The following is a 21,630-nucleotide window of genomic DNA, read 5'->3' as shown; positions in this document are numbered from 1 at the left end:
TTTGTATTATAATAATAACAGTAACAATTTGTACTATAACAATAATAAAAACAACATAATTTTTGGAAAATAATTTTTAAAGTCTTAAGAAATTTGATCAATGAAATAATCAACCATGATTCTTCTAGAATAAACTTACTACTTCTTGAGAGAAAAGTGATAGAGTAAAATATACAAAATGAAATATGTCCAGATACAATCCATACAAGAACTTACTTGACTGTGTATGTATGTTAAAAGTCTTTTCTTTTTAGGAGGAGTGGTTAGAGATAAAATAAATACTTATTAACTGAAAAAATTTTAATTAAAAATGAAAAATTGTATTTAATTCTCAAGTCAACAGGGTGCCATTAAGTGAATGAGACACGGTCAGACCTGTGCTTTGGGAAAATCATCTTGATACCTGATAGAGGATAGACTAGCCTTTCCAGAAGGTTGGAAAATCATTTAGCAGTCCAGGCCAAAAGTTAAGAGAATTTGAACTAGGATGGTGAGAAAAGAGCTATGAGACATGTTGTAAGGTTAAAACAAGATTTAGCAACTGCTTAGATATATGAGTTAAGGAAGAATGATTTTGGTTTGGAACTTGGCTAACTTGAAGGTCGGTGGTGTGTTCAACAGTAACAGGGAAGTTTACAAGAGAGTAATTTGGGAAGAAAAATTTAAATAAAGAAAATTGAAACGCCATCACAACATATCTGTGCCTGCTCCTCCTGTGCAACTCATTGTCTCACCTCAAAATAAAAAGGTTCTTTTTTACCAGTTACAGCTGCAGGGTCTTCCCTCTTAAAAAGAGCCACTAGTTATTCTGGAGGGAGCAGTAAGGGAGTTTGATGGTATTTTTCCAAAATCAGCCATATAGCTGTTGTAATGAATGTCTTTATCAAGATTGGGTTATAACTGCCCTATCGAGACAGACAACTAGCAAGAAAGGAGGTTGGTTGTGAATTTATAGGTTTGAAAGGTAGGTAGTGATGCTTCTTTCCACCCTCTTAATTAGCTGGTCAAAAACACTGCAAGATCAGGCTAATGGCTCCTTGGTACCAGGTTACCACCCACACTTTGGAGACCATTCATCTCGAAAGGCCTCCAGGAAGTTGGGTAGAGAACATGACAAGCTTGCAAAAGATTAGGGGATATATTTATTAAGCTCTGCATTTCTGAAAGAAGTATGCCAATCAATCCAAATACTGATGTTATTAAATTTATGAAGCATTTTCCTAAAAGCCGTCATGTACACTAATACAAGTATTATCCGGACAGTATAGCTGAGGCAATTTCAACTTGAGGATATTAAATGACCACACAGATGAGAAACCCAAGGCCCAAGGAGATTCAATGACTTGCCCAAAGTCTCTCAAGTAGTGTCAAATCTAGAATTTGAGCTTCACAATCAAGAGTTGTTTGTTTTTTTAAACTACTCCAGATTTGATGTTTTTCTACCTTACCCACACGTTGCTGTTTGCAACATCAACATGCACAAGATACAAACTGAATGTGGAACATTGAGGCATAGTAGGGAAAAATGGATTTGGAGTCCAAAAACCTAGATTCAAAGCGTAGGTCTTTACATCTTACATCTTAGGCAAGTCATGTAACTTCTGGTCTCAAATCTCTTTTAAATGAAGATTTGGACTAGATAGCCTCTGAGGTACTTCTTAGATCTAAGTTTATGAAACTGTGATCAATCATGTCAGGAATGCTGAAGAACAGAAATAGATTTCTACATTGGGTATCTAAGAGTTACACTCATCCCTAAGTCTCCATCATGCCTCATAAATCTATTAACCACTTTGTAAACCCGCTTCCAGTTTCCGTCCCCATTGTTTGCCTTCCTGATCTTTTCTATGTAAGGCTTTCATATTTAATCTCCCAAGTTTAGGAAGAGGAAAATACTTACCCAATACAACTTTTGAGAAATTCTTTCCGCTTCTCAGGATCTTGGATGCTTAAGTGTTCTTGGTACTGGGACAGCTACAGAAATAAAAAGAAAAGTTCTGAGTAACCTGGATTTCCTGAAAAGAGGAAAATAGCTAGAGGACAGCTCTAGTGATTGGTATCATTCCTTCAAAACACTCTATTAGGGAAAGTACCCAAATCTCCCAATAGATTTGACAAACTCGGGACTGAGGGAGCTGTTGCATTTACGCAGCTAATTTAGCTATATTAGGCTTCTTTTCTTTGTGAAATTTCATTGGTGCTAAGGGCTCCCTGACAAACATATGTCTTCAACTAATGCAAATGAATTATGGTATTGCAATGTAAGAAGTGAAGTGACTTATGCAGGGTCACACAATCTGGATGAGTTGGAGGCAAGACTTGAAGTACATGACTCAAGGTTTTCAAGACTACCAGGCTGATTCTCTATCTACTACTCCCTGACATCTCTCCACCTCACTTTTGACTCCATCTCATCATCTTGGTCCTATGAAAAAATAACTAACATTTATATTTTTTCAAGCAACAGGCATTTATTAAACACTTATAATATGCCAAGCACTTTGCTATGTGCTGATGAAACAAAGAAAGGAAAGAAATATTCTCTGTGTTCAAGGAGCTCATATTTTAATTTCAATAGCACTTTAGACTTTGAAAAACACTTTACAAACATTATTTAACTTAAATCTTAAAACAATCTTTATTTCTGTCTTTCAGTTGAGGAACTAAAACTAAAACAATTTCAAGGGTCTTGTTTGTGTTCACATAGCTAGAAAGTCAGAGGAAGATGTAAAGTCCAAGTCCTTCTAACTTGGTCCAACCATGCTGCCTTATTTAGTCTTTAAAATGAGGTAAAGATTAGAAACAAAGAACCAAAAAGACTAGTGTAGTTTTACAGCCAACTAAAGCAGCACACCAGAACAAATAAAATGTCATTAGAACATATTCTATGTTCTACTTAGAATACTAATTGTACTTAATGGCACAGCTTAAGGTAGTGTCAAGTTGAGATGGTCACACTTACTGCAAGTTCTTCTGTTCTGTCCAGATACCTTGGAAAATAGAAAAAAGGAACAGATCATTAAGTGCTTCAGGTGCTCCATGTCCTAGCATTTTTATCTAAAGCTGGGTGAAAGTAATTCCTTGAATATAAGCTTTCACCTTAAGATGAATGAGCTAACAGCAACACAGTCCAAAGCATATTCATCCTCATCCAGTATATGCCCTTTTCTTACAGCCTCTACCACCAGCCTCACCCTCTCCTCAAAGGGTAACAAATCTTGACAAATACATCTTATTTTTACAACACCCAGGCACACATGGTCAGTGTCCATAGCCAGATGAAGTACTTTATTCATCTGCATTCATCAGCTGGGGTGAGGCAGCCCATTACTTAGCTGGTGTCATGGAATGAAACCTTACTAACAGGAGCCCATATCCAAAGGTAGAGGCTCTAGCCTTTTCTATAAGTTTAAAAGGAAAAAAATGAGAATTACACTCTTCAATCTCATTCTGAAATGCCTAAACTTCCAAGGGCAGTCAAGTAGTGGCAATAATTAAAGCACTCTAATGATGAAAATGATAACTCACATTTAGACAGCACTTTATACTCAAGGTGCTTTCTTTATATTCCAATGAGATTGGTAACATAAGAATTACACTCTGTTGGGGCAGCTAGATGGAGCAGTGCATAGAGAACCAGCCTTAATTCAGGAGGACCTGAGTTCAAATCTGGTCTCAGACACTTAACACTTCCTAGCTGTGTGACCCCAATTGTCTCAGCAAGAAAAAAAAAATTATACCTTTTTTAGAGATCGTGAAACTAAAGTTCAGATAAGTTAACTGTCTTGTCAATAAGGCAACAACAGCCAGTAAACTAGAGAAGCTGAAATATGACCTACATCCCATGTCTCTTTTCAGTGAACCAGATGATCTTGCCTTCATTACTAACATGGTATCTGCATGTACAACTCGATTGTTACTACTGACTGATGAAGTGCCCTCTCACCTGAAAAGGTCTAGTAGCATCTTCTGATCACCTATCTCTTTAAGAAAGTGAATGAGATGTCTCAGGGCAATCTGTCGCACTTCTAGCTCTCGGAAAAGGATCTCTGGTAGGAAATAAATAGAGAAAAACTGAAATTAATCACTAAGTTGCAAATTGATTGATGGAATTGAATTGATATCTCCCATACCCCTTTTTTTAATCTTTGTTACATGGATAGGTTTTCTGGGTAGAGGAAAAAACAGACAAATCTGGAAACTGAATGAATAAACAGAATCAATAAAAATATTTTAAAATTTAGAATAATCTAGTCATTGGCGAGACTTACATGAACTGATGCTAAGTGAAATGAGCAGAACCAGGAGATCATTATATACCTCAACAATGATACTGTTTTGAGGATGTATTCTGATGGAAGTGGATCTCTTCGATAAAGAGAGCTAATTCAGTTTCAATTGATCAAAGATAGACAGAAGCAGCTACACCCAAAGAAAGAACACTGGGAAATGAATATAAACTGCTTGCATTTTTGTTTTTCTTCCCGGGTTATTTATACCTTCTGAATCCAATTCTCCCTATGCAACAAGAAAACTGTTCGGTTCTGCACACATATATTGTATCTAGGATATAGTGTAACTTATTCAACATGTAAAGGACTGCTTGCCATCTGGGGGAGGGGGTGAAGGGAGGGAGGGGAAAAATCAGAACAGAAGTGAATGCAAGGGATAATGCTGTAAAAAATTACCCTGGCATGGGTTCTATCAATAAAAAGTTATTTGAAAAAAAAAAAAAGAATAATCTAGTCATGCTAAATATGAAACTAGCTTTCTTTCTAACTATATGGTTTTTGCGCAAATTCTAGCAGGAGCCAATTTATTCATCATATACCCTCCATGAATTAAAGAAAATACTGATTAAAGAACTCTTCAATTCCCACTGACTCAACTTGTTTGGTCCCCCCAAATTCTAGCCCAGCTGTCTCTGTATAAAATGAAGTACAATTTGTGACTAATGGGTAACTATTAAGATAAAGTGACAATTACTTGGATGAACACTTCCCTGGCCATTATCTTAAGCAAGAGGCAAGGAAGACCCTTGACTGTAAGTCAATCCAAACTATTCTCACCTTTGCTGAGGGTCCTCTTAAGGAAGATCAAAACCTGAGGAGAGAGGGAGACTATAAAGTGTATGTTACATAAAGAGCTACCCAAATATATCAGTTGGTATTCCCTAGGCTCCTTTGAATAACACTTTAACAGAGGCCAAAAACACATTAGATATTAATTAAGGCAAAGAACAAGCTCAAGGGTACAAAAATGATTGAAGACTTGAGCACAATATCTTTCAGAAATCACTTAGTTCTTGGTGTCTCATGACTATCTGGAGCCAATGTACACAACCACTTCCCTGAGTATCCTTTCATATTTACCCTTCCTTAGGATAAATATAAGAGTGGAACTACAGCCTTTTTTCAATTTCCAAAACAGCCAAAATGCCAATTCTATACCACAGTTAAGATTCCCACCACTCTCCATGTCAGAAGCTGGGCCATTCAGAGTTCCAAGAGACACCAAGAAGTCAGGAATCAATTCCTCACATGACACCTAAGCCACAATCCTACTCCTAAAATAAAGCTCACGGCAGTAATGACGTTCCCATCATGGATAGTCACTGCTTCTTCCAGAAGTTGGAGCTTGTCCTGTAGGGAGCGGAACCTCTCTAAGGAGCAGACCTGGTAGGGCAAGGGTAAGAAAAAAATCAGAATATGGTTCCCCAACTGCACAACTAGCTTCAAGGAAGTCATATTCTTAAACACTCTTCAGTAATTTCCAGAGTGGTACCAATTTCAGAAAATGTCACTGATAACAAAATCTCAGATCAAGATCCCTGGTTACACTCTAGGCCTAAGACCTCCCCTAAACCTTTCCCCATTAGCTTTGTATTCTGGTGTTACCGTCCTGAGCAAGTCTTAGAACTTGGCCTCCATGTTAAGTCCCACCACAAAACATCACCCAAGGCAGATCGCTAGCGTATGAGATCATTCTCACATATCCTTTTTCCTTCCATTCACATATATTCCATTCCCTTCCATTCACCCTAATCCACACCAAGCCAAAAGGCATCAATAGTGCTACAACCTTTGACATAGTGAGTTCAGTCCTTTCAGAAACCATCCAAATTCATCAACTGAAGATGAGGATATAAAAAGGGCACACTGGAGACAATGTGCCCAACATCCCAAGAACTGCTCCATGCCCTTCTTTCCACAATGTCCTTACCTTACCCTTCTGCAGACGCCTGACTGTGTCACTGAGGCTCCAGTCACTGCTGTAATCCTGAAATATTAGCAGCTTGTGAACCCCACTGGGATCAGAGGCCAGGGTATCGAGATGCCAGCTCCTCACCCCAGCCTCACAGGTACCAGGAGGGCTTGATCTCAGGTGGCTTGGCTGATTTCACGAGATCCTTTGTCATGAAGGGGGAGGTATTTAGTAGGAGCAAATAGACAAGGGAGAAGCTGGAAAGTCGAAAATGGCCTTGATAGGAAGCTGAAAGCTAATATTACTCTACGTTGCTGAAAGCACTGTGAATAGGGGAACACCAGGGGAAAAAATACAGGGAGAAAGAGGGATTCTTTCCACAACCCTTCAAAAAGTCACTGTAAATGGAGTTAACTTGTTCAGAAAACCAGAAATTCTAAAGCCACCATCTTAAGATTTCCACCCACTAATAATGGTTCTGTGCAATATCTGTATACCCATCCATGACCCTCATTTGAGGAAAGTAAGACTAGAGTTGCTTCAACACACTCTGGATTCTTGGCCTCAGAGAGAATTCTTTGCTCAGGGATCAGCTGTTCTTTCTTATCCATTTTATTGTAGTCTCTGCCCAATTAAGCTCCTTTTATGGGGGCTTATGGGGACACATGAAAATCAATGGGTTTTGAAGTATAATTTCTAATAGTAACCTACCTTGTATTCACCCTTAGGTCTTCGCAGCTCAGGAGCATAGTTTTTGGGAGGTATATCTGAGAGGGCTAGGGAAGAAAAGGTAACAGTTTCAAAACATCCTGAATTCTGCCTCTTGTCACCTCTGCTTTTAAACACAACTTCCTTCTCCAAAAGATTCTCTGTCATCATAGATAGACTTAAGGCCTAGGGCAGTGACCCTCTCATCTCTGCAGTCAAAGCAAGACATCATTCCAAAATGTCCTCATTATTAGAATTAGAAAGGGGACCAGAGAACAGCAGGAAGGGAGGGAGAGGACATGTTGCTTTATTCTTTATAAGGCTAAAACATTTCCCATCACACAGTTCAGGGGTTCTTCCTAAAGTCAGAGTACCAAAAAGGAGCTCATTTGAAATGCCATCTTCTAACTCTTCAGACTGGTTATTAGACAAAAAGCTATTCCCCACAAAAAGCAAGGAAATTCCCAACTCCAATCCCCAAAACCCAATGCCTACCATCTGAAAGGGACTGGAAACTCCCAAGTCTGCTTCTTCCTAAAGCCAAAGAGCATATGAAGAATAAGACCCTAGGTTCTTACTAAGGTTATTCAGGACTACTAACAATCATAAATATTCATTGGGAACAGAACAGTTAAGTAACAAATAAAAATTGCCTTTATACCATGCTTAAGCTTTGTATTACTGCTTTACATACATACATACAAATGTATATTTAAAAAAAGAGAGCCCCACAACAAATGTTTTTGTCTTAACTAAAAGAATTGTAAACATAACACTAAGAATTCTGAAATCATAATAAAAGGATATTAAAACAATTCTTTATTAAAACACACTTATTTAGAAAATATTAACAAAATAAACATTTTTCTAAAACTAAAATATTTTTAAATTTTTTTTCCCAAATACACAAAAAGGTAGTTTTCAACATTCATTTTTGCAAAATCTTGTTCTAAATTTTTCTCCTTCTTAGCCCCCCCCCCACTCATCTCCCCAAGATAGCAATCTGATAGATTAAACATATGCAAGTCTAACTATATTTCCATAATCATCATACTACACAAGAAAAATCAGAACAAAAGGTAAAAAAACACAAGGGAAAAAAACAGCAAACAAAACAACAACCAAAAAAAGCCTTGATGCACATTCAGTCTCCATGGTTCTCTCTGGATGCAGATAGCACTTTCTATAACAAGTCTGTTGAAACTGTTTAAGGTTAAAATATTAAGAGCAAGCTTTTCTAATTTCCCAGATTCCCTCCCTATAGAAGAGGTTTATTCACAATTCAAAAATACTGGCAATGAAGCCTTAGTCATATGATCCAAATCATGAAATATATGCTTTCTCTGATATTTAGATGAGTTTCTTTTGTTTGTCCTCCACAGAGTTATAACTATGAATTTTTTAGCCTTAATGAAAACTATAACTTTTTATTAAAATTGTATGGCATAATGGACAGAGACCAAATATGAAGTCAGAAAAAAACAAGTCCTATTTCACACCTCTTAATATCTCTAATGACTCTTAAGACTTTAAGTTACAGATGGAGCTGCCCAAGTCCATCCGTAGAGGAAGCGCCCACATCAGGTATTCTTTATGATGATGAACTCAAAGATCCTGACCATACTAAAAAATTCTCTTTAGAATGATACTTTAAGCTAATTCTCCTATTAAAGAAATGCCCATAGTGCAACTTTCTCAGTAATTTGTAACTTTTTTCTTGTCAACTCACCCTAAATTTGAAGTTGCAGTCCAATGCCCTCCTGCTCAGTTTGTGCCCACTGGGTTTAGCTTAGCATCTCAGAATTCCTAGCATTCATGGTGCGTAGCAAGCTGGACTGGGAGTTCTAATTTCAGCATATCAACTAAGCATGTGACTGGCTACACTAGATGGCCTGTCTGAAGGAGTTTTCAACTCCTCTGATTCTCTCTGCTGGTGGCTGGGTATCAGCTTTCTGTCTTGGCCACAAGTACTTATCTATGTTGTCTAACTAAGCTATTGAAGCTAATTAAAGGAAAGATTTCCCTTTCGTCTCTCCAACCCCTGCTTCTCTGATCTATAGCAGAAAAAGAAACAGTTAAAAAGGTGTGATATTGCACTAGCAACATACCAGTTTTTGAATTTTTTCTTTTCTTTCTTTCTTTCTTTGGCAAAAGGTAGGTTTATTTCGGAGAAGAAGTTATAGACAAAATGAAGAGATACAATAGATGCCAGGAATGATAAATATGAAATAGGAATGGGAAAGCATTTAGAAAAGGATTTTAATAATAAATGATGGAAAAGTGGAGAAAGGAAACACCCCATGAAACTGGGGCATGCTCTTAGCTGGCAAACTAAATTCTGAAAGGGACTTAACACCTTAAAAGAACTAGTTAGCTATCTAAAGGAGAAGTGGGGTCAGAAGAAGAAACCACCATAAGGTAGAGTGCCATGGCAGACTGACACAAAGGAGTGCAACATCAAAGCCATGGGCCATAAGCAGATTTATTTAGCCTCAGAGTCTTGACATAACTTTGGATTTCTAACTGTATTACCCTCAGAGGTGGGACCACCGAGCTAACCTAATGTATTTTTTCTTATATTTTAGCGTACAGCCTGGCACATGGTAGGTGTTTAATGTTTACTGACTATATCAAAAAAGAGGTAACTTCCCATTTTAGCCTAATTTTCTCTCACCTATAAAGCTGAGATTTTTTACATTCTGACAATTAGTCTAAGTTAATATGATAGAGCTGAATACATGACCTACCTTAGAAACCATCTAATGAGAGATCACAGCTATGCCACATCCTTCCCAAAGCAATAAGATCAGAGATCGGGAGCTGGCAATGCCCTCAGATACTATCTAGTACAATCCCAACATTTTAAAGGTGCCAAAACTAGAGCCTAGAGAATTTAAGTAATTTGTCAAGAGTTACTGGTCCCATATAGGTAAGAGGTCATGCTTGAATTCAAGTTCATGTCCTCTGACTCCAAATTCATAACTCTTTCCACTGCACCAAGGTCACCTCGCCCTTGGCAATCCAATGTCAATTCTTTCAACCAAGCTCTGGAGACACCTCCCCTTGATGCAGCCATCCAAAATTCTGCACAATTCCGTTATCCATTAAACCTTACTGAATATTGGAATAGGAAATTTGGAATACTCCAATAATTTTGTCTTTCAGTTTCCTTTTTTCCACAGTAAAACAGAATGTGCTCAATCTTTTAAGGCTCAAGGGAACGGGAACTTCTCACACCTCTTCACTCTTTACCTTTGAAGAAGCTACTCAGAGAGTAGGTGGAGGCAGGCTTAGGTAGTGGAGGATAGGAGGATAAGCTGTTTCGAGTCTTCAGCTGCTCACGTCCCTCAAGGGCAGGACCACCACTGGAAGCTGTCTCTTTGATGGACCAAGAGATGCCTATATGACAAGAAGCAGTTAAAGTGCATATTTGATAAAATATGCAGGCAGAATATAAATCCCCACACTCCTATTTACCAGGGGGCATCCAAAAACTTCCTGGGTGATCCTGCCTTATAAAATCAGAGAGACTACCAGGTGACCACTGGAGAAGCTAAGTGTTAATAGTTTTAATGGTATTCAGTAACGTCTGGGTAACAACATTTGGTAGGTAACAGTTTTGTTACAAATCTATAGGAATTCATTCACCACCACAACTCAGAGATATACCTGAGCAGTTCACAGCAAAAATGAATAATTTTGTCTCCCAAGAATAAAAAAATGATTCACATATATTGTCAGAGGTTGTCACTTTTTTAGTTGGTTTTATTTAATTATTTTTGTTATAAGAAAGGGCAGTGGGTTTTAATGGAAGATGGGGGATAAATGAAGAAGTGACTATGATATAAAAGTAAAACAAAGACGCCAATAAAAAAAAATATATATATATATATATTTTAAAGACTAGACAAGCAGGGAATGGTGGCACATTGTATAGTTTCTGTTGCTGGTGAAGCTGAGACTGCTGGATCTCTTCAGGAATTCTGAGCTAGAGTTTGGTTAACTCTGATTAGACATTCATTCTAAGTCAGAAACTTATGGGAAGCTCCTGAGAACGGAGTAGTCTTAAGAGAGAGGCAAAACAGCACAAGTTGGAAAAGTGAAGAAGTTAAAACTTCCATGTTGATCCATCCCTTCTATGATATGGGTATTAATGGGACTAATCTGTCAGTGGCCACTGCATTTTTAGCCAGGGTAAGAAAGAGAGAGTCAATCTCAAATTAAAAAAAAAAATAAATGGAGACAGAAAAGTTCTTTCTTATATTTTTCATGTACCCTAAAAGAGGCAGTGTGTATGAAACTTGCCAATCAGGAGGGCTTGGGTTCAAATCCTGCTTTTTAAACACACTAGCTATGAGGCCAAGGGCAAGTCACTTAATTTAAGTCTAAGTTTCCTTATTTGTAAAAGTAAAGGGATGGCCTAGAAGGCCTTTACAGTTGCTTCCAACTCTAAATCTATTCTCCTATGATCACTTGTCTCTTCAGAAGATCCTCAGTCAAGAATAGACTTTTAAAGTGATTAAATTTTTAAAGGAGAGAAAGAAGGGGAGGAAGAGACATGGTTTAAGCACGTGGGTCATCTATTAAGAAGATAAATCTGGATTAATATCTCCTTGGATTTCTTCTACTTACTCCCCACAGGTTCTCCACTCCAGCTGACTCTCTCCAAGTCATCATCATCATCATCCACAATGTCCCGAAGGCTGTTCACTGCCCGTTTGGACTCCTTTAACTGCAAGGGAACAGAAATCTGGGAATCCAAGTCACTAACTCCTCGTCTGCCTCCTTCCCTCCATCAGCATCCAAATTTATTAAAAAGATGATACCCGAGGAATTTGAGACATAAAACTAAAAAGCTGAATGATTAGTACTTAGAAGAAAAATTAATTTAATACACCTAAAACATTCACAAGTGTTTTGTTGTGATATTCATAAGTATCAATACTCCTGCTCTCCCCCCACTTTTTTTTTTTTTGATAAAGGGGATTAATTATAGGAGCTAAAGGTTAGGTTTCATAGAATAAATTTAAAATTATCAGGGCTCTTCAAATTCCAATCCCAGGTATAATTGTATTTGTGTGAATTGGTATGTGACTAAATTTCTCTCAGAGATTCAGTGAATTTCTGCATTAATAAGATGTAGAGAGTATTATCAATTATATTCCTTCTTTAATTGGGAGATGATTTTTTGAACTCCTATTGAAAATCTTAGTCTACTCCTCACTTTCTCATCCTATGCAGTTTCCATCCTCCTCTGTCCCTCCTTTTTGGTTTGTCCTCCTGAACCCTTGTTCTGTTGTTAGCAAAAACTCTTGTCACCCTAGACTTCTGCTTCTTCTCACACTATTTCCACTGCATTCATGAAAACCTAGTCCCCTCACCCAGAAGAAATTGCATTGCTGATGCTTTCAATAGCATGGGCTCTTTGCTCTCTTCTATAGCTGACAAATAACTAAAATAAATAGTCATATTCCTTCTTCTGAGGGTCACTCCCCGATCCTCTCTTTACCTCCTTCACTCAGCAATTTCTCTTTTGAGGTTCACTTTATCTGCATACATCACCCAGTCCAGATCCTTGCTGCTGTGATATACTAGGCACCAAATCATTCTTGAAACTGGCTCAAGGAGTTAAATACCTACTTAGCTTATAGTATTCCTCTTTATCCTGACCCCTACCCTCATATAAAGGGATTTCAAAACACAGCCTCATATATTCCTTTGAACACCCCAGCCTCTCAATATATCAGATTTCTTAATTTTTAGCACCTTTATCTTCACACCACTTCAGCTACCCAGAAAGATATCTTAAGATATTGCCATCACTAAGTGGGGCCAAAAAATAGTAATCATAAATCTGAATAAAAATTTTTAAAGCAAATTTCTCTGCTAAAAATCTCATTTCTCAAGTATATAGGGAACTGAGTCAAATTTACAAAAATAAGCCATTCATCAATTGATAAAAGGTCAATTTTCAGACAAACTAATCAATGCTATCCATAATCATGAAAAAATGCTCTAAACCATTATTGATTAAAGAAAGGCAAATTAAAACAACTTTGAGCTACTACCTACATGTATCAAATTAACTAATATGACAAAAAGAAAATGATGAATGTTGTAGTAGCTGTAAGAAACTTGAAAGACTAAAGTTGTATACTGATTTAACTATTCTATTAAACAATTTGCCCAAGAGTTATAAAATCATATATATCCTTTGACAAAGCAATACCAGTACAATGTCAATATCCCAAAGAGATTTAAAAAAAAAAAAAAAGGAAAAGGACCTATATGCACAAAAACATTTATAATAGCTCTTTTAATGATAGCAAAGTACTGGAAATTGAGGGGGATATCCATCAATGCATATACTTGTGATGGAATCTGATCATGCTATAAGAAATGATGAGCAAGATACTCTCAGAAAAATTAGGAAAGATTTACATAAACTGACGTGAAGTGAAATGAACCAGACAATATTGCATATTATATATATACAAAACCAGGACAATATCACGTATTGTACAAAACAGCAATATTGTACAATGATCAACCCTGAATGATTTAGTTATTTTTAGCAATACAATTCAAGATAATTCCAATAACTTAAGATGAAAAATGCTATACATCTCCACAGACATAACTGATAACAGATTTGATCTGAATGTAGATCAAAGCATACTTTTTGCTTATTTCTTTATTATTTCCTATTTGTTCTGGTTTGTGTTTTCTTTCATAACATGACTAATATGGAAATGTTTTACATGACTACCTATCTATATCAAATTGCTTACTTTCTCAATGGAGAAGAGGAGGAGGAAGAGAAAGAATTTGGAACTAAAAATATTCTTTAAAAAAATGAATGTTAATGAAACTGATGCTAAATGAAAATTGTAGAACCAGGAGATCATTATACGCGGCAACAGTAAGATAATATATGATCAATTTGATGGCCGTACCTCTCTTCAACAATGATATGACTGAGGCCAGTTCCAATGATCTTATGATTAAGAGAGCCATCTGCACCCAGAGAAAAGACTGTGGGAGCTGAGTGTGGACCACATCGCATTTTCATTTCTTTTGTTGTTGTTTACTTGAATTTTATTTTCTTCCTCAATTTTTTTTCCTTTTTGATCTGATTTTTCTTGTGCAGCAAGATAATTGTATAAATATGTATGTCTATATTGGATTTACATATATTTTTACCATGTTTAACATATATTGAATTACTTGCCATCAGGAGAAGGCGGAAGGAAGTGGGGGGGAAACTGGAACACAAGGTTTTGCAAGGGTCAGTGGTGAAAAATTATCCTTGCATATGTTTTGAAAATAAAAAGCTTCAATAAAAAAATGAATGTTAAAGATTCCTTCTTATTCCAACTCCTTACATAATGCTTTATACAAAGACGATGCTAACAAGAGCTGACTAAATTAAATTCTCACTCAAAAATAAGAATAAAGCCATCTAAATAAGGAACTTGAGATCCTTAAAAAAAAAAAAAAAAAAGGAAAATTGTTTTATGTGAACAAAATTAGAACAAATAGGATATGGAAAGAAATGGTTGCCATACAAAGAAAACTTTATATATATTCTTTTTTTTTTCCTGTGTCTTCTTTTTTTAATTGAAGTTTTTTATTTTCAAATATATTTAAGGATAATTTTTAAACATTGACCCTTCAATGCTTTGTATTTCAATTTTCTCCCCCTTCCCTTAGATGGCAAGTAACCTAATATATGTTAAACATGGAAAAATATATGTAAATTGAATATAGATGCATATATATTTTTACAGTTATCTTACTATATAAGAAAAATCTAATCAAAAAGGAAGAAAAATGAGAAAGAAAATAAAATTAAAGTAAACAACAACAAAAGAAGTGAAAATGCTATGTTGTGAACCACACTCAGTTCCCACAGTCCTCCCTCTGAGTGTAGATGGCTTTCATCATCACAAGATCATTGGAACTGGCCTCAATCATCTCATTGTTGAAGAGAGCCATGTCCATCAGAATTGATCATGTATTATCTTACTGTTGCCGTGTACAATGATCTCCTGGTTCTGCTCATTTCACTCAGTATCAGTTCCTGTAAATCTCTCCAGGCCTCTTTGAAATCATCCTGCTGAATGGAAAACTTTATATTTCTGAGAAGGGTTTAATATCCAAACATCTAGGACACCTAGGTGGCACAATGGATAGAATCCGGGCCTGGAATCTAGAAGACCCATCTTCCTGAGTTAAAATCTGATCTCAGATACTTACTAGCAGGGTTACCCTGAGCAAGTCACTCAACCCAGTTTGCTTCAGTTTCCTCATCTGCAAAATGAGCAGGTGAGGGAAATGGCAAATTGCTCCTGTATCTTTGCCAAGAAAATCCCAAATGGGGTCATGAACAGTCAGACATGACTGAACAACAATTCAAACAAATAGAAAACTAATAGAAATATGTAAGACCAAGCACCATTCCCCAGTGGCCAAAGTATTAGAACAAACAGTTCTCAAAAGATGATAAGCAAACTATTAACAAGCATGTGACAATACTCCAAATAACTAATTATAAGAAAAAGGCAAATCAAAACAAACCAGAAGCTTCACCTAATAATCAACAAATTGGCAAAAATAACAAAAGATGTAAATAGTCAACATTGAAGAGATTGTGGGAAGATAACACTTAATGAATTGTTGGTAGAACAATGAATTCATTAAACCACAAAACCATTAAAGCAATCTGATATTTTGCAAAGGAAGATATTTAAAAAGTCCAACTCTTTTAACTCATGAATTCCATTTTCAAATATATACCAAAAGGAGGTCTCTCTCTCTCTCTCTCTCACACACACACACACACACACACACACACACTCCCATACACAGCAAACTATTTATAAGGACACTTTTTGGGGAAAGCAAGAAACAAGAAATGAAGTAGGTCAATTAGTGAGCAGCTAAACAAACTGCTACAAAAATATAAAAGAATATTAAGGGATTGTAAGAAATGGCAAATGTGAAGATAACAGAAAAGCATGGAGTTAGATGAACTGATACAAAATGAAGCAGAGACAAGAAAAGAACTTACACAATGACAAAAATGCAATTGGATGGAACCACCAGAAAATGACTGAAAAAGAATATTTCAAAATTATAAAGCTCGGCTTCCCCAAAAAATGTAAAACACCTTCTCTCAATCTTTTGCTACCTCTTTTTCTTAAAAAATAAAATTATAAGCCATAAAGGATCATTCTCTGGGAAAGGCTAGATAAGACATACAGGAGAAATCTAGGCAATGTAAAAATGAAAGATATGTTAAAGAACAAAAAAAATGAAGCTTAATGGTACAAAATTATAATGATCAAGCTTGACTCCCAAAAAGAGATGTTGAAAGATAGGTGCTTTTTTTGCAGAAAGAGATCTAAGTATGGAACATACTATACAACAGCTTCTTTTTTTATATGCTGATTTTTTTTTTTTGACTAGTTCTTTCTAATTTTTTTTAATGAGCTGGCTCTCTGGGAGGGGGAAGAAAGTAGGATACAGTAATAAATATAAAATTTTAAAATATCAATTAAAAAAATTTTTAAGTTGATCTTTTTTTCCTCCTCAGTTCCTTCTTAACACTTCTCTAGGTTTTTAACATTTTATGACCCTGAACATTTTCTAACTGGAATTTCATAGAATTCAATATGAGGGCAAAGAGAAAGCTCAGAAATCATTTCGTTCAATTCTACTTAACAGATGAGAAAACTGAGAGCCAGAGATAAGTAACTTGCCCAAGGTGACACAATTAGTTACAAAGAACTCTATGGAAGCTGTTTTGAAAAAGAGAAGCCAGCTGGAATACTGAGAGAATGATTTCTGGCTAGAAGTTGGTTGTTGTTGTTGTTGTTTGTCCTTCATTCTGGAAGAGGCCCATGATATGAGAGAGGTGAAGCCATGATATACAAGTGAATTGGATTGAAGGGAGGGAGAGCTATGAAAGATTACCTGCTCACTTTCCCCTCCAGAGCAATCTGGGTCCATTGATCACATATAGATCAGGATGACCAGAGATGGCCCTGGATGAAATGAAAGATCTTGGCCTTTTTAAGCTGAAGTCTTCAACAGGTCTCGGTCCGACTGAGACTGCACCCATTCAGTGATTAAGGCTAGATAACAATTGAGGCAAAGACTCTCCTCTTTCACAGAGGTTAGAAGTCAGAAGGGCAGTTAGTTATACTTTCAGGTCTGTCCTGTGTCTGTCATATCCTTGGCAACCTACCTGGCAAAGTTCATCATCATCATCATCAAATGTAAAAGCCTTGAACTTGGAGCTGTGCCAGTACTCTTCCTCATCAACTTTTGTGCGACTCATCTGAGGCAGAGAGAAAGGAAAAATTCTTAGAAAGGCAGCATGGTCCTAAGGAGAGAATGTTTCAGATGTCCTGTACTTTAATTGAAATTGTAAGGATCTGAGCAAGTCACTTTACCCTGCCTATCCTCATTTGGAAAATGCGGCCAATAACAGGACTTACCTCATAGTGGTCGTTGTGAGGATGAAATGAGTGAACATAAATAACAGATTTTGCAAACCTTAATTGCTACAGAAATCCCAGCAATTATTATTATTAGTATTGTTACCTTTCCTATACCTGATGGCAGAGTCTCTGTATCTGCTATCTGTAGATGATTCTCTGGTTCTTCAGCATAAATGCAATAACCTGGTCCACTTACATTTTAACTCATCACAGAATCACAGAGGCCAGGAAAGTGAAACCAAGAAGTTAAGTAAGTAACTGTCCAAGATCACAAAGTTTTAGACTGGAAGGGACCTCAGAGCCATCTAGACCAACCTTCTCCTTCTATAGATGCAGAAATTGATAACCAAGAAGATCAGGTAACTGTACAAGGCTACACAAATGTCAGAGCTGGACATGAATATGGGTCCTCTGATTCCAGAGCCAGTGCTCTACCCTGCATCACAATCATTTCATCAAATAGTAGATATTGGCCAAGCATCTACTACACTTAAGATACTCTAATAGGTTTTGAGAGAAATACAAAGAGGAAATAACTTCAAGGAGCTGATGTTCAATCTGAGGAGAAAAACACTGAGTTTAAAAGAATCTGAAGTGGAGAGCTAGCAAGGATGCAGAGGTAGACAAAGTTGTTTAGAGTCAAGAAGACCCGGCTTCAAGCTTTGCCAATGTGATATTCAGCAAGCTATAACTTCCCCATGTCTCCAGGAAATTATGCAAATTGCAGAGAAAATGGCATAGATAGAGAAGTTGCTCACCATAAGCTCCTAATACTTATGAAATCACCAATCTGGTTCAAAGAAACAAACAAAATAAAGGCAGTAAATACATGCTGTGTATATGGACTAAAAGGCTATTATAATATGCATGAACTGGGCAATCAGTGCTAACTGAATGAATACTACACAACAACAGTACTTTCCTAGATGTTCCAAAATATCCAATCTTCATTTAATTTACGTTCAATTGTATTCTAAATATTTGGAAAGCCAGGCTTTTGACTGGTAAAAGATATGTTAAAAAAAAATTTTTAAGTGCTATATTGGTAAGGCATAAAGTTACCCAACATAAAAATACCGGTTTATTCCCAAACAGGAAATTCTGTCCACAATACATCCTAAACCATTTGTGGCATTAAACTGGCTTAAAACTGGTTTAAAAATAAGGGCTTTTGGAAAACAATAGTTTAAGCCAAGAAGTGAAGAGCAAAAATAAATAAAAATATAAAAAGACTAACAAGCAAAGAATAACAGCAGCTCTAAGAACATCCAAATCTACTCACCTCTTACTTGGCATTTCTATACTTGCCTCTTACTCAGTCCCTCTAAGGAAGTATTCTTTAAAATGAAGCTTGTGGAAAGTTAGTAACAGCCCAGCTAAATCTGCTTTCTGGTGGCCACAGGCCATAGACCTTAGTGTAAGGCCTAATTACACTAACCTAGAGATGTTGTAGATTTGATTTGTTGGTGTCAAATTGACTTCAGGAACTTAATAACCACTTTGAGTAAAAATCAAAACTGTATCACTTGCTTAGTAAGTGTAACTATAAAAATCCCAGGGTACAGTATGAAGGAAAGTTAAAGCCTGTGCTCTTATGATCTGTAATGTGTCTTTTCATTTTCTATCATTTCATTGACAAGTATTTTTTTGAAAGTCTATAAATTGCATAATAGTATATTACCAGAGATGCATCTATTGAAGATTAAGATAGTATAATGGATTAGCAAACAATGTGAAAAGAAAATGATGGAAAAGAGAAATGCATTTTAAATTAAAGAGGAAGACTGGTACTGGATTAGCAAACAATGTGGAAAGACAACAAATCAAGGCACATTAAATAACAAGAGCAAAATAATAGAAATAAAATAAAAAACAGTAAAAAATTTGGAACAATAAAATAAGAATATAAAGCTTCTGTTCACAACACTACAAAAAATTCATGAGAAGTTACAGAAAATAATTTTCAAGGATGACCAAAGGATTTAGATCAGGTATGACAAAAACCATCTTAGCCAAGAACCTAAGCACTTTTTGTAAAGTCCATTACATCTAGGATATACTGCAACATATCCAACATATATAGGACTGCTTGTCATCTAGGGGAGGGGGTGGAGGGAGAGAGGGGAAAAATCGGAACAGAAACGAGTGCAAGGGATAATGTTGTTAAAAAATTACCCTGGCATGGATTCTGTCAATATAAAGTAATTATTAAATAAAAATTTAAAAAAAAAAAAAACGTCCATTACAGGTCTTCTAACACACTCTTCAACTCTGAGTTCACAAGATCCAGGCAAAGAAATTGAAACTTGTGTAAAAAGACAAGGCACATTAACACACTATTGATGTGAACTGGTTTGACCATTCTGAAAAGCAATTTGGAATTATATAGAGAAATGGGCTAAAATGTCCATACTCTTTGATCCAAAGATTCCTCTGCTAAGTATATATCCCAAGAAGAGCAATAATAAAAAGATACCACATATACCAAAATATTCATAGTAGTACTTTTTGTACTAGCAAAGAATTAGAAACAAAGCCTATTTATTTAAAATAGACAATTCTGATTTAAGAATGAAATGAAATAGTACATGAAGGAAAATATGAATAATAAGAAATATGTAAAGATTTAAATGAATTAATATAAGGTGAAGCAATGGGGCAGCTAGGTGGCACAAGTGGATATGATGCTAGGCCTGAAGTCAGGAAGACTCATTTTCCTTTATTCAAATCTGGTCTCAGACATATTTAACCCTGTTTGCCTTAGTTTCTTATCTGTAAATTGAGCTGGAGTAGGAAATGACAAACTATTCTAGTATTTTTGCCAAAAAAGTTCCAAATGAGGTCTTGAAGAGTTGGACTGAAAAACTGTTCCTGGAGCCACCTGCTAGGGATCTACTTCTGACATAATAGATCCCTTCATGTAAGAGGATGGTAATGATACAAGGAGACTGTGAGGCAGTTCCAATCTCTAACCTCTTGCCTCCCATTCACTTCATTCCCAATTCCTAAGCATCATCTGCTTAAAGGATGATTTGCAATTCCTTCAAGTGTGTTGATTCACAGCTGTGGAGGCTTTCGAAGAACCAAGCCACCCCTTAATGGTGCAATCCCCTTTAACCTTTCTGGTTTTCTGGGTTTTGTACTTAAGTGTGGTCCTTAACAAAGGACTGTACAACAAGAAAGGTGAAGTAAGCAGAAGAGGGAATAAAAATTACATGGTACAACAGTATAAATTGAAAGACTTGTGATAAGAAAACAACCAAAACCAAATGCTGTAAAATTAAGACTATGCTTGGTCTCAAAGAAGAAAAAGAGATTACACAACCTTGCTTCTTTAAAGGGGTTTGGAACTGTGTGGCACACTGCATATAATGTTTAATTTGGTCAGTTTGCTGGATTTTGAACTGTTTTTCTTTAAATTTTATTTTTTTCAATAGTATTTTATTTTTCCAAATACATGTAAAGATAGTTTTTAACATTCATTTTTGTCAAACTTTGTCAAACTTAAAAGAAAAAAAAAAAGGGAAGAATATGTTGGGAAATAGATGTGGGGGGAAAACACCAAGAATTTTTTAAAGAGGGTTCAATTCTATAGTGGATGGAAATTATTAGGAAGTGACTTAACAAACCCACCAAAAAGGCATTCAAAAAATAAAATCCTATATACCTTAAGTATAGAAAAGAACCTTAGAATTCATCTAATCCATGAAGGATTTAAATCCTGGGGAGATATGTTTAACCTTCTTAAATCAGTCTCTTCCTCTTTTCATTACATAAAAGCAGATCATCACAACGGAAATAGTAGTGAACTTTGGAGCTCAGAAGAAACCCGACTTTGAATATCAACTCCAACATATACCAACCACAAGCAAATGCAGGTAGGTGAAACAGTGCCAACAACCTAAATTCAAATTACCAATCCAAACACTTAACCTCTTATCTGGGCAAGTTCCTCCTCAGTAAAATAGGGACAATAATAGCAATTACCTCCCAGGATTGTTGTCAGGGTTAAACAAGCTATTTGCAATTACTAAAGCCTTTATATATTGGAAATCGCACTGCAAATATCTCATTTTTATCCTCACAATAACCGGGGGTGGGTGGGGTGGGTGGGGTGGGTGGGGGGGTGTTATTATTATCCTCGTGCTACAGATGAAAAAACTGAGGCAGAAGTGAAATAACTTGCTCAGGGTCACACACCTAAGAAGTC

The 21,630-nt window shown here is 36.3% G+C and overlaps 1 protein-coding gene across 2 annotated transcripts in view; it reads right to left on the bottom strand.

The window, feature by feature from the left end:
- The window catches only part of VIPAS39 (VPS33B interacting protein, apical-basolateral polarity regulator, spe-39 homolog), a 32,418-nt gene that overhangs the window by 9,804 nt on the left and 984 nt on the right, over window positions 1-21,630 (bottom strand). For both annotated transcript variants that reach the window (XR_007950619.1, XM_051977512.1), the window contains exons 2-12: window positions 17,165-17,257; window positions 11,545-11,644; window positions 10,165-10,311; window positions 7,408-7,446; window positions 6,916-6,980; window positions 6,223-6,279; window positions 5,583-5,675; window positions 5,070-5,103; window positions 3,947-4,049; window positions 2,963-2,990; window positions 1,901-1,974 (exon numbers count right to left, since the gene is read on the bottom strand). Coding sequence is in view for 1 of the 2 variants with exons in the window: in XM_051977512.1 (XP_051833472.1) it covers window positions 1,901-1,974; window positions 2,963-2,990; window positions 3,947-4,049; window positions 5,070-5,103; window positions 5,583-5,675; window positions 6,223-6,279; window positions 6,916-6,980; window positions 7,408-7,446; window positions 10,165-10,311; window positions 11,545-11,644; window positions 17,165-17,257 (833 nt within the window). In the remaining variant the exon portion in view is untranslated. The remainder of the gene's footprint in view (window positions 1-1,900; window positions 1,975-2,962; window positions 2,991-3,946; window positions 4,050-5,069; window positions 5,104-5,582; window positions 5,676-6,222; window positions 6,280-6,915; window positions 6,981-7,407; window positions 7,447-10,164; window positions 10,312-11,544; window positions 11,645-17,164; window positions 17,258-21,630) is intronic.

This window comes from Antechinus flavipes, chromosome 2 (genome assembly GCF_016432865.1).
Source record: "Antechinus flavipes isolate AdamAnt ecotype Samford, QLD, Australia chromosome 2, AdamAnt_v2, whole genome shotgun sequence".
In the NCBI taxonomy this organism is placed as follows: domain Eukaryota; kingdom Metazoa; phylum Chordata; class Mammalia; order Dasyuromorphia; family Dasyuridae; genus Antechinus; species Antechinus flavipes.
Note: the sequence above shows the minus strand (reverse complement) of the source record. Positions and strands in the feature narration are given on the sequence as shown.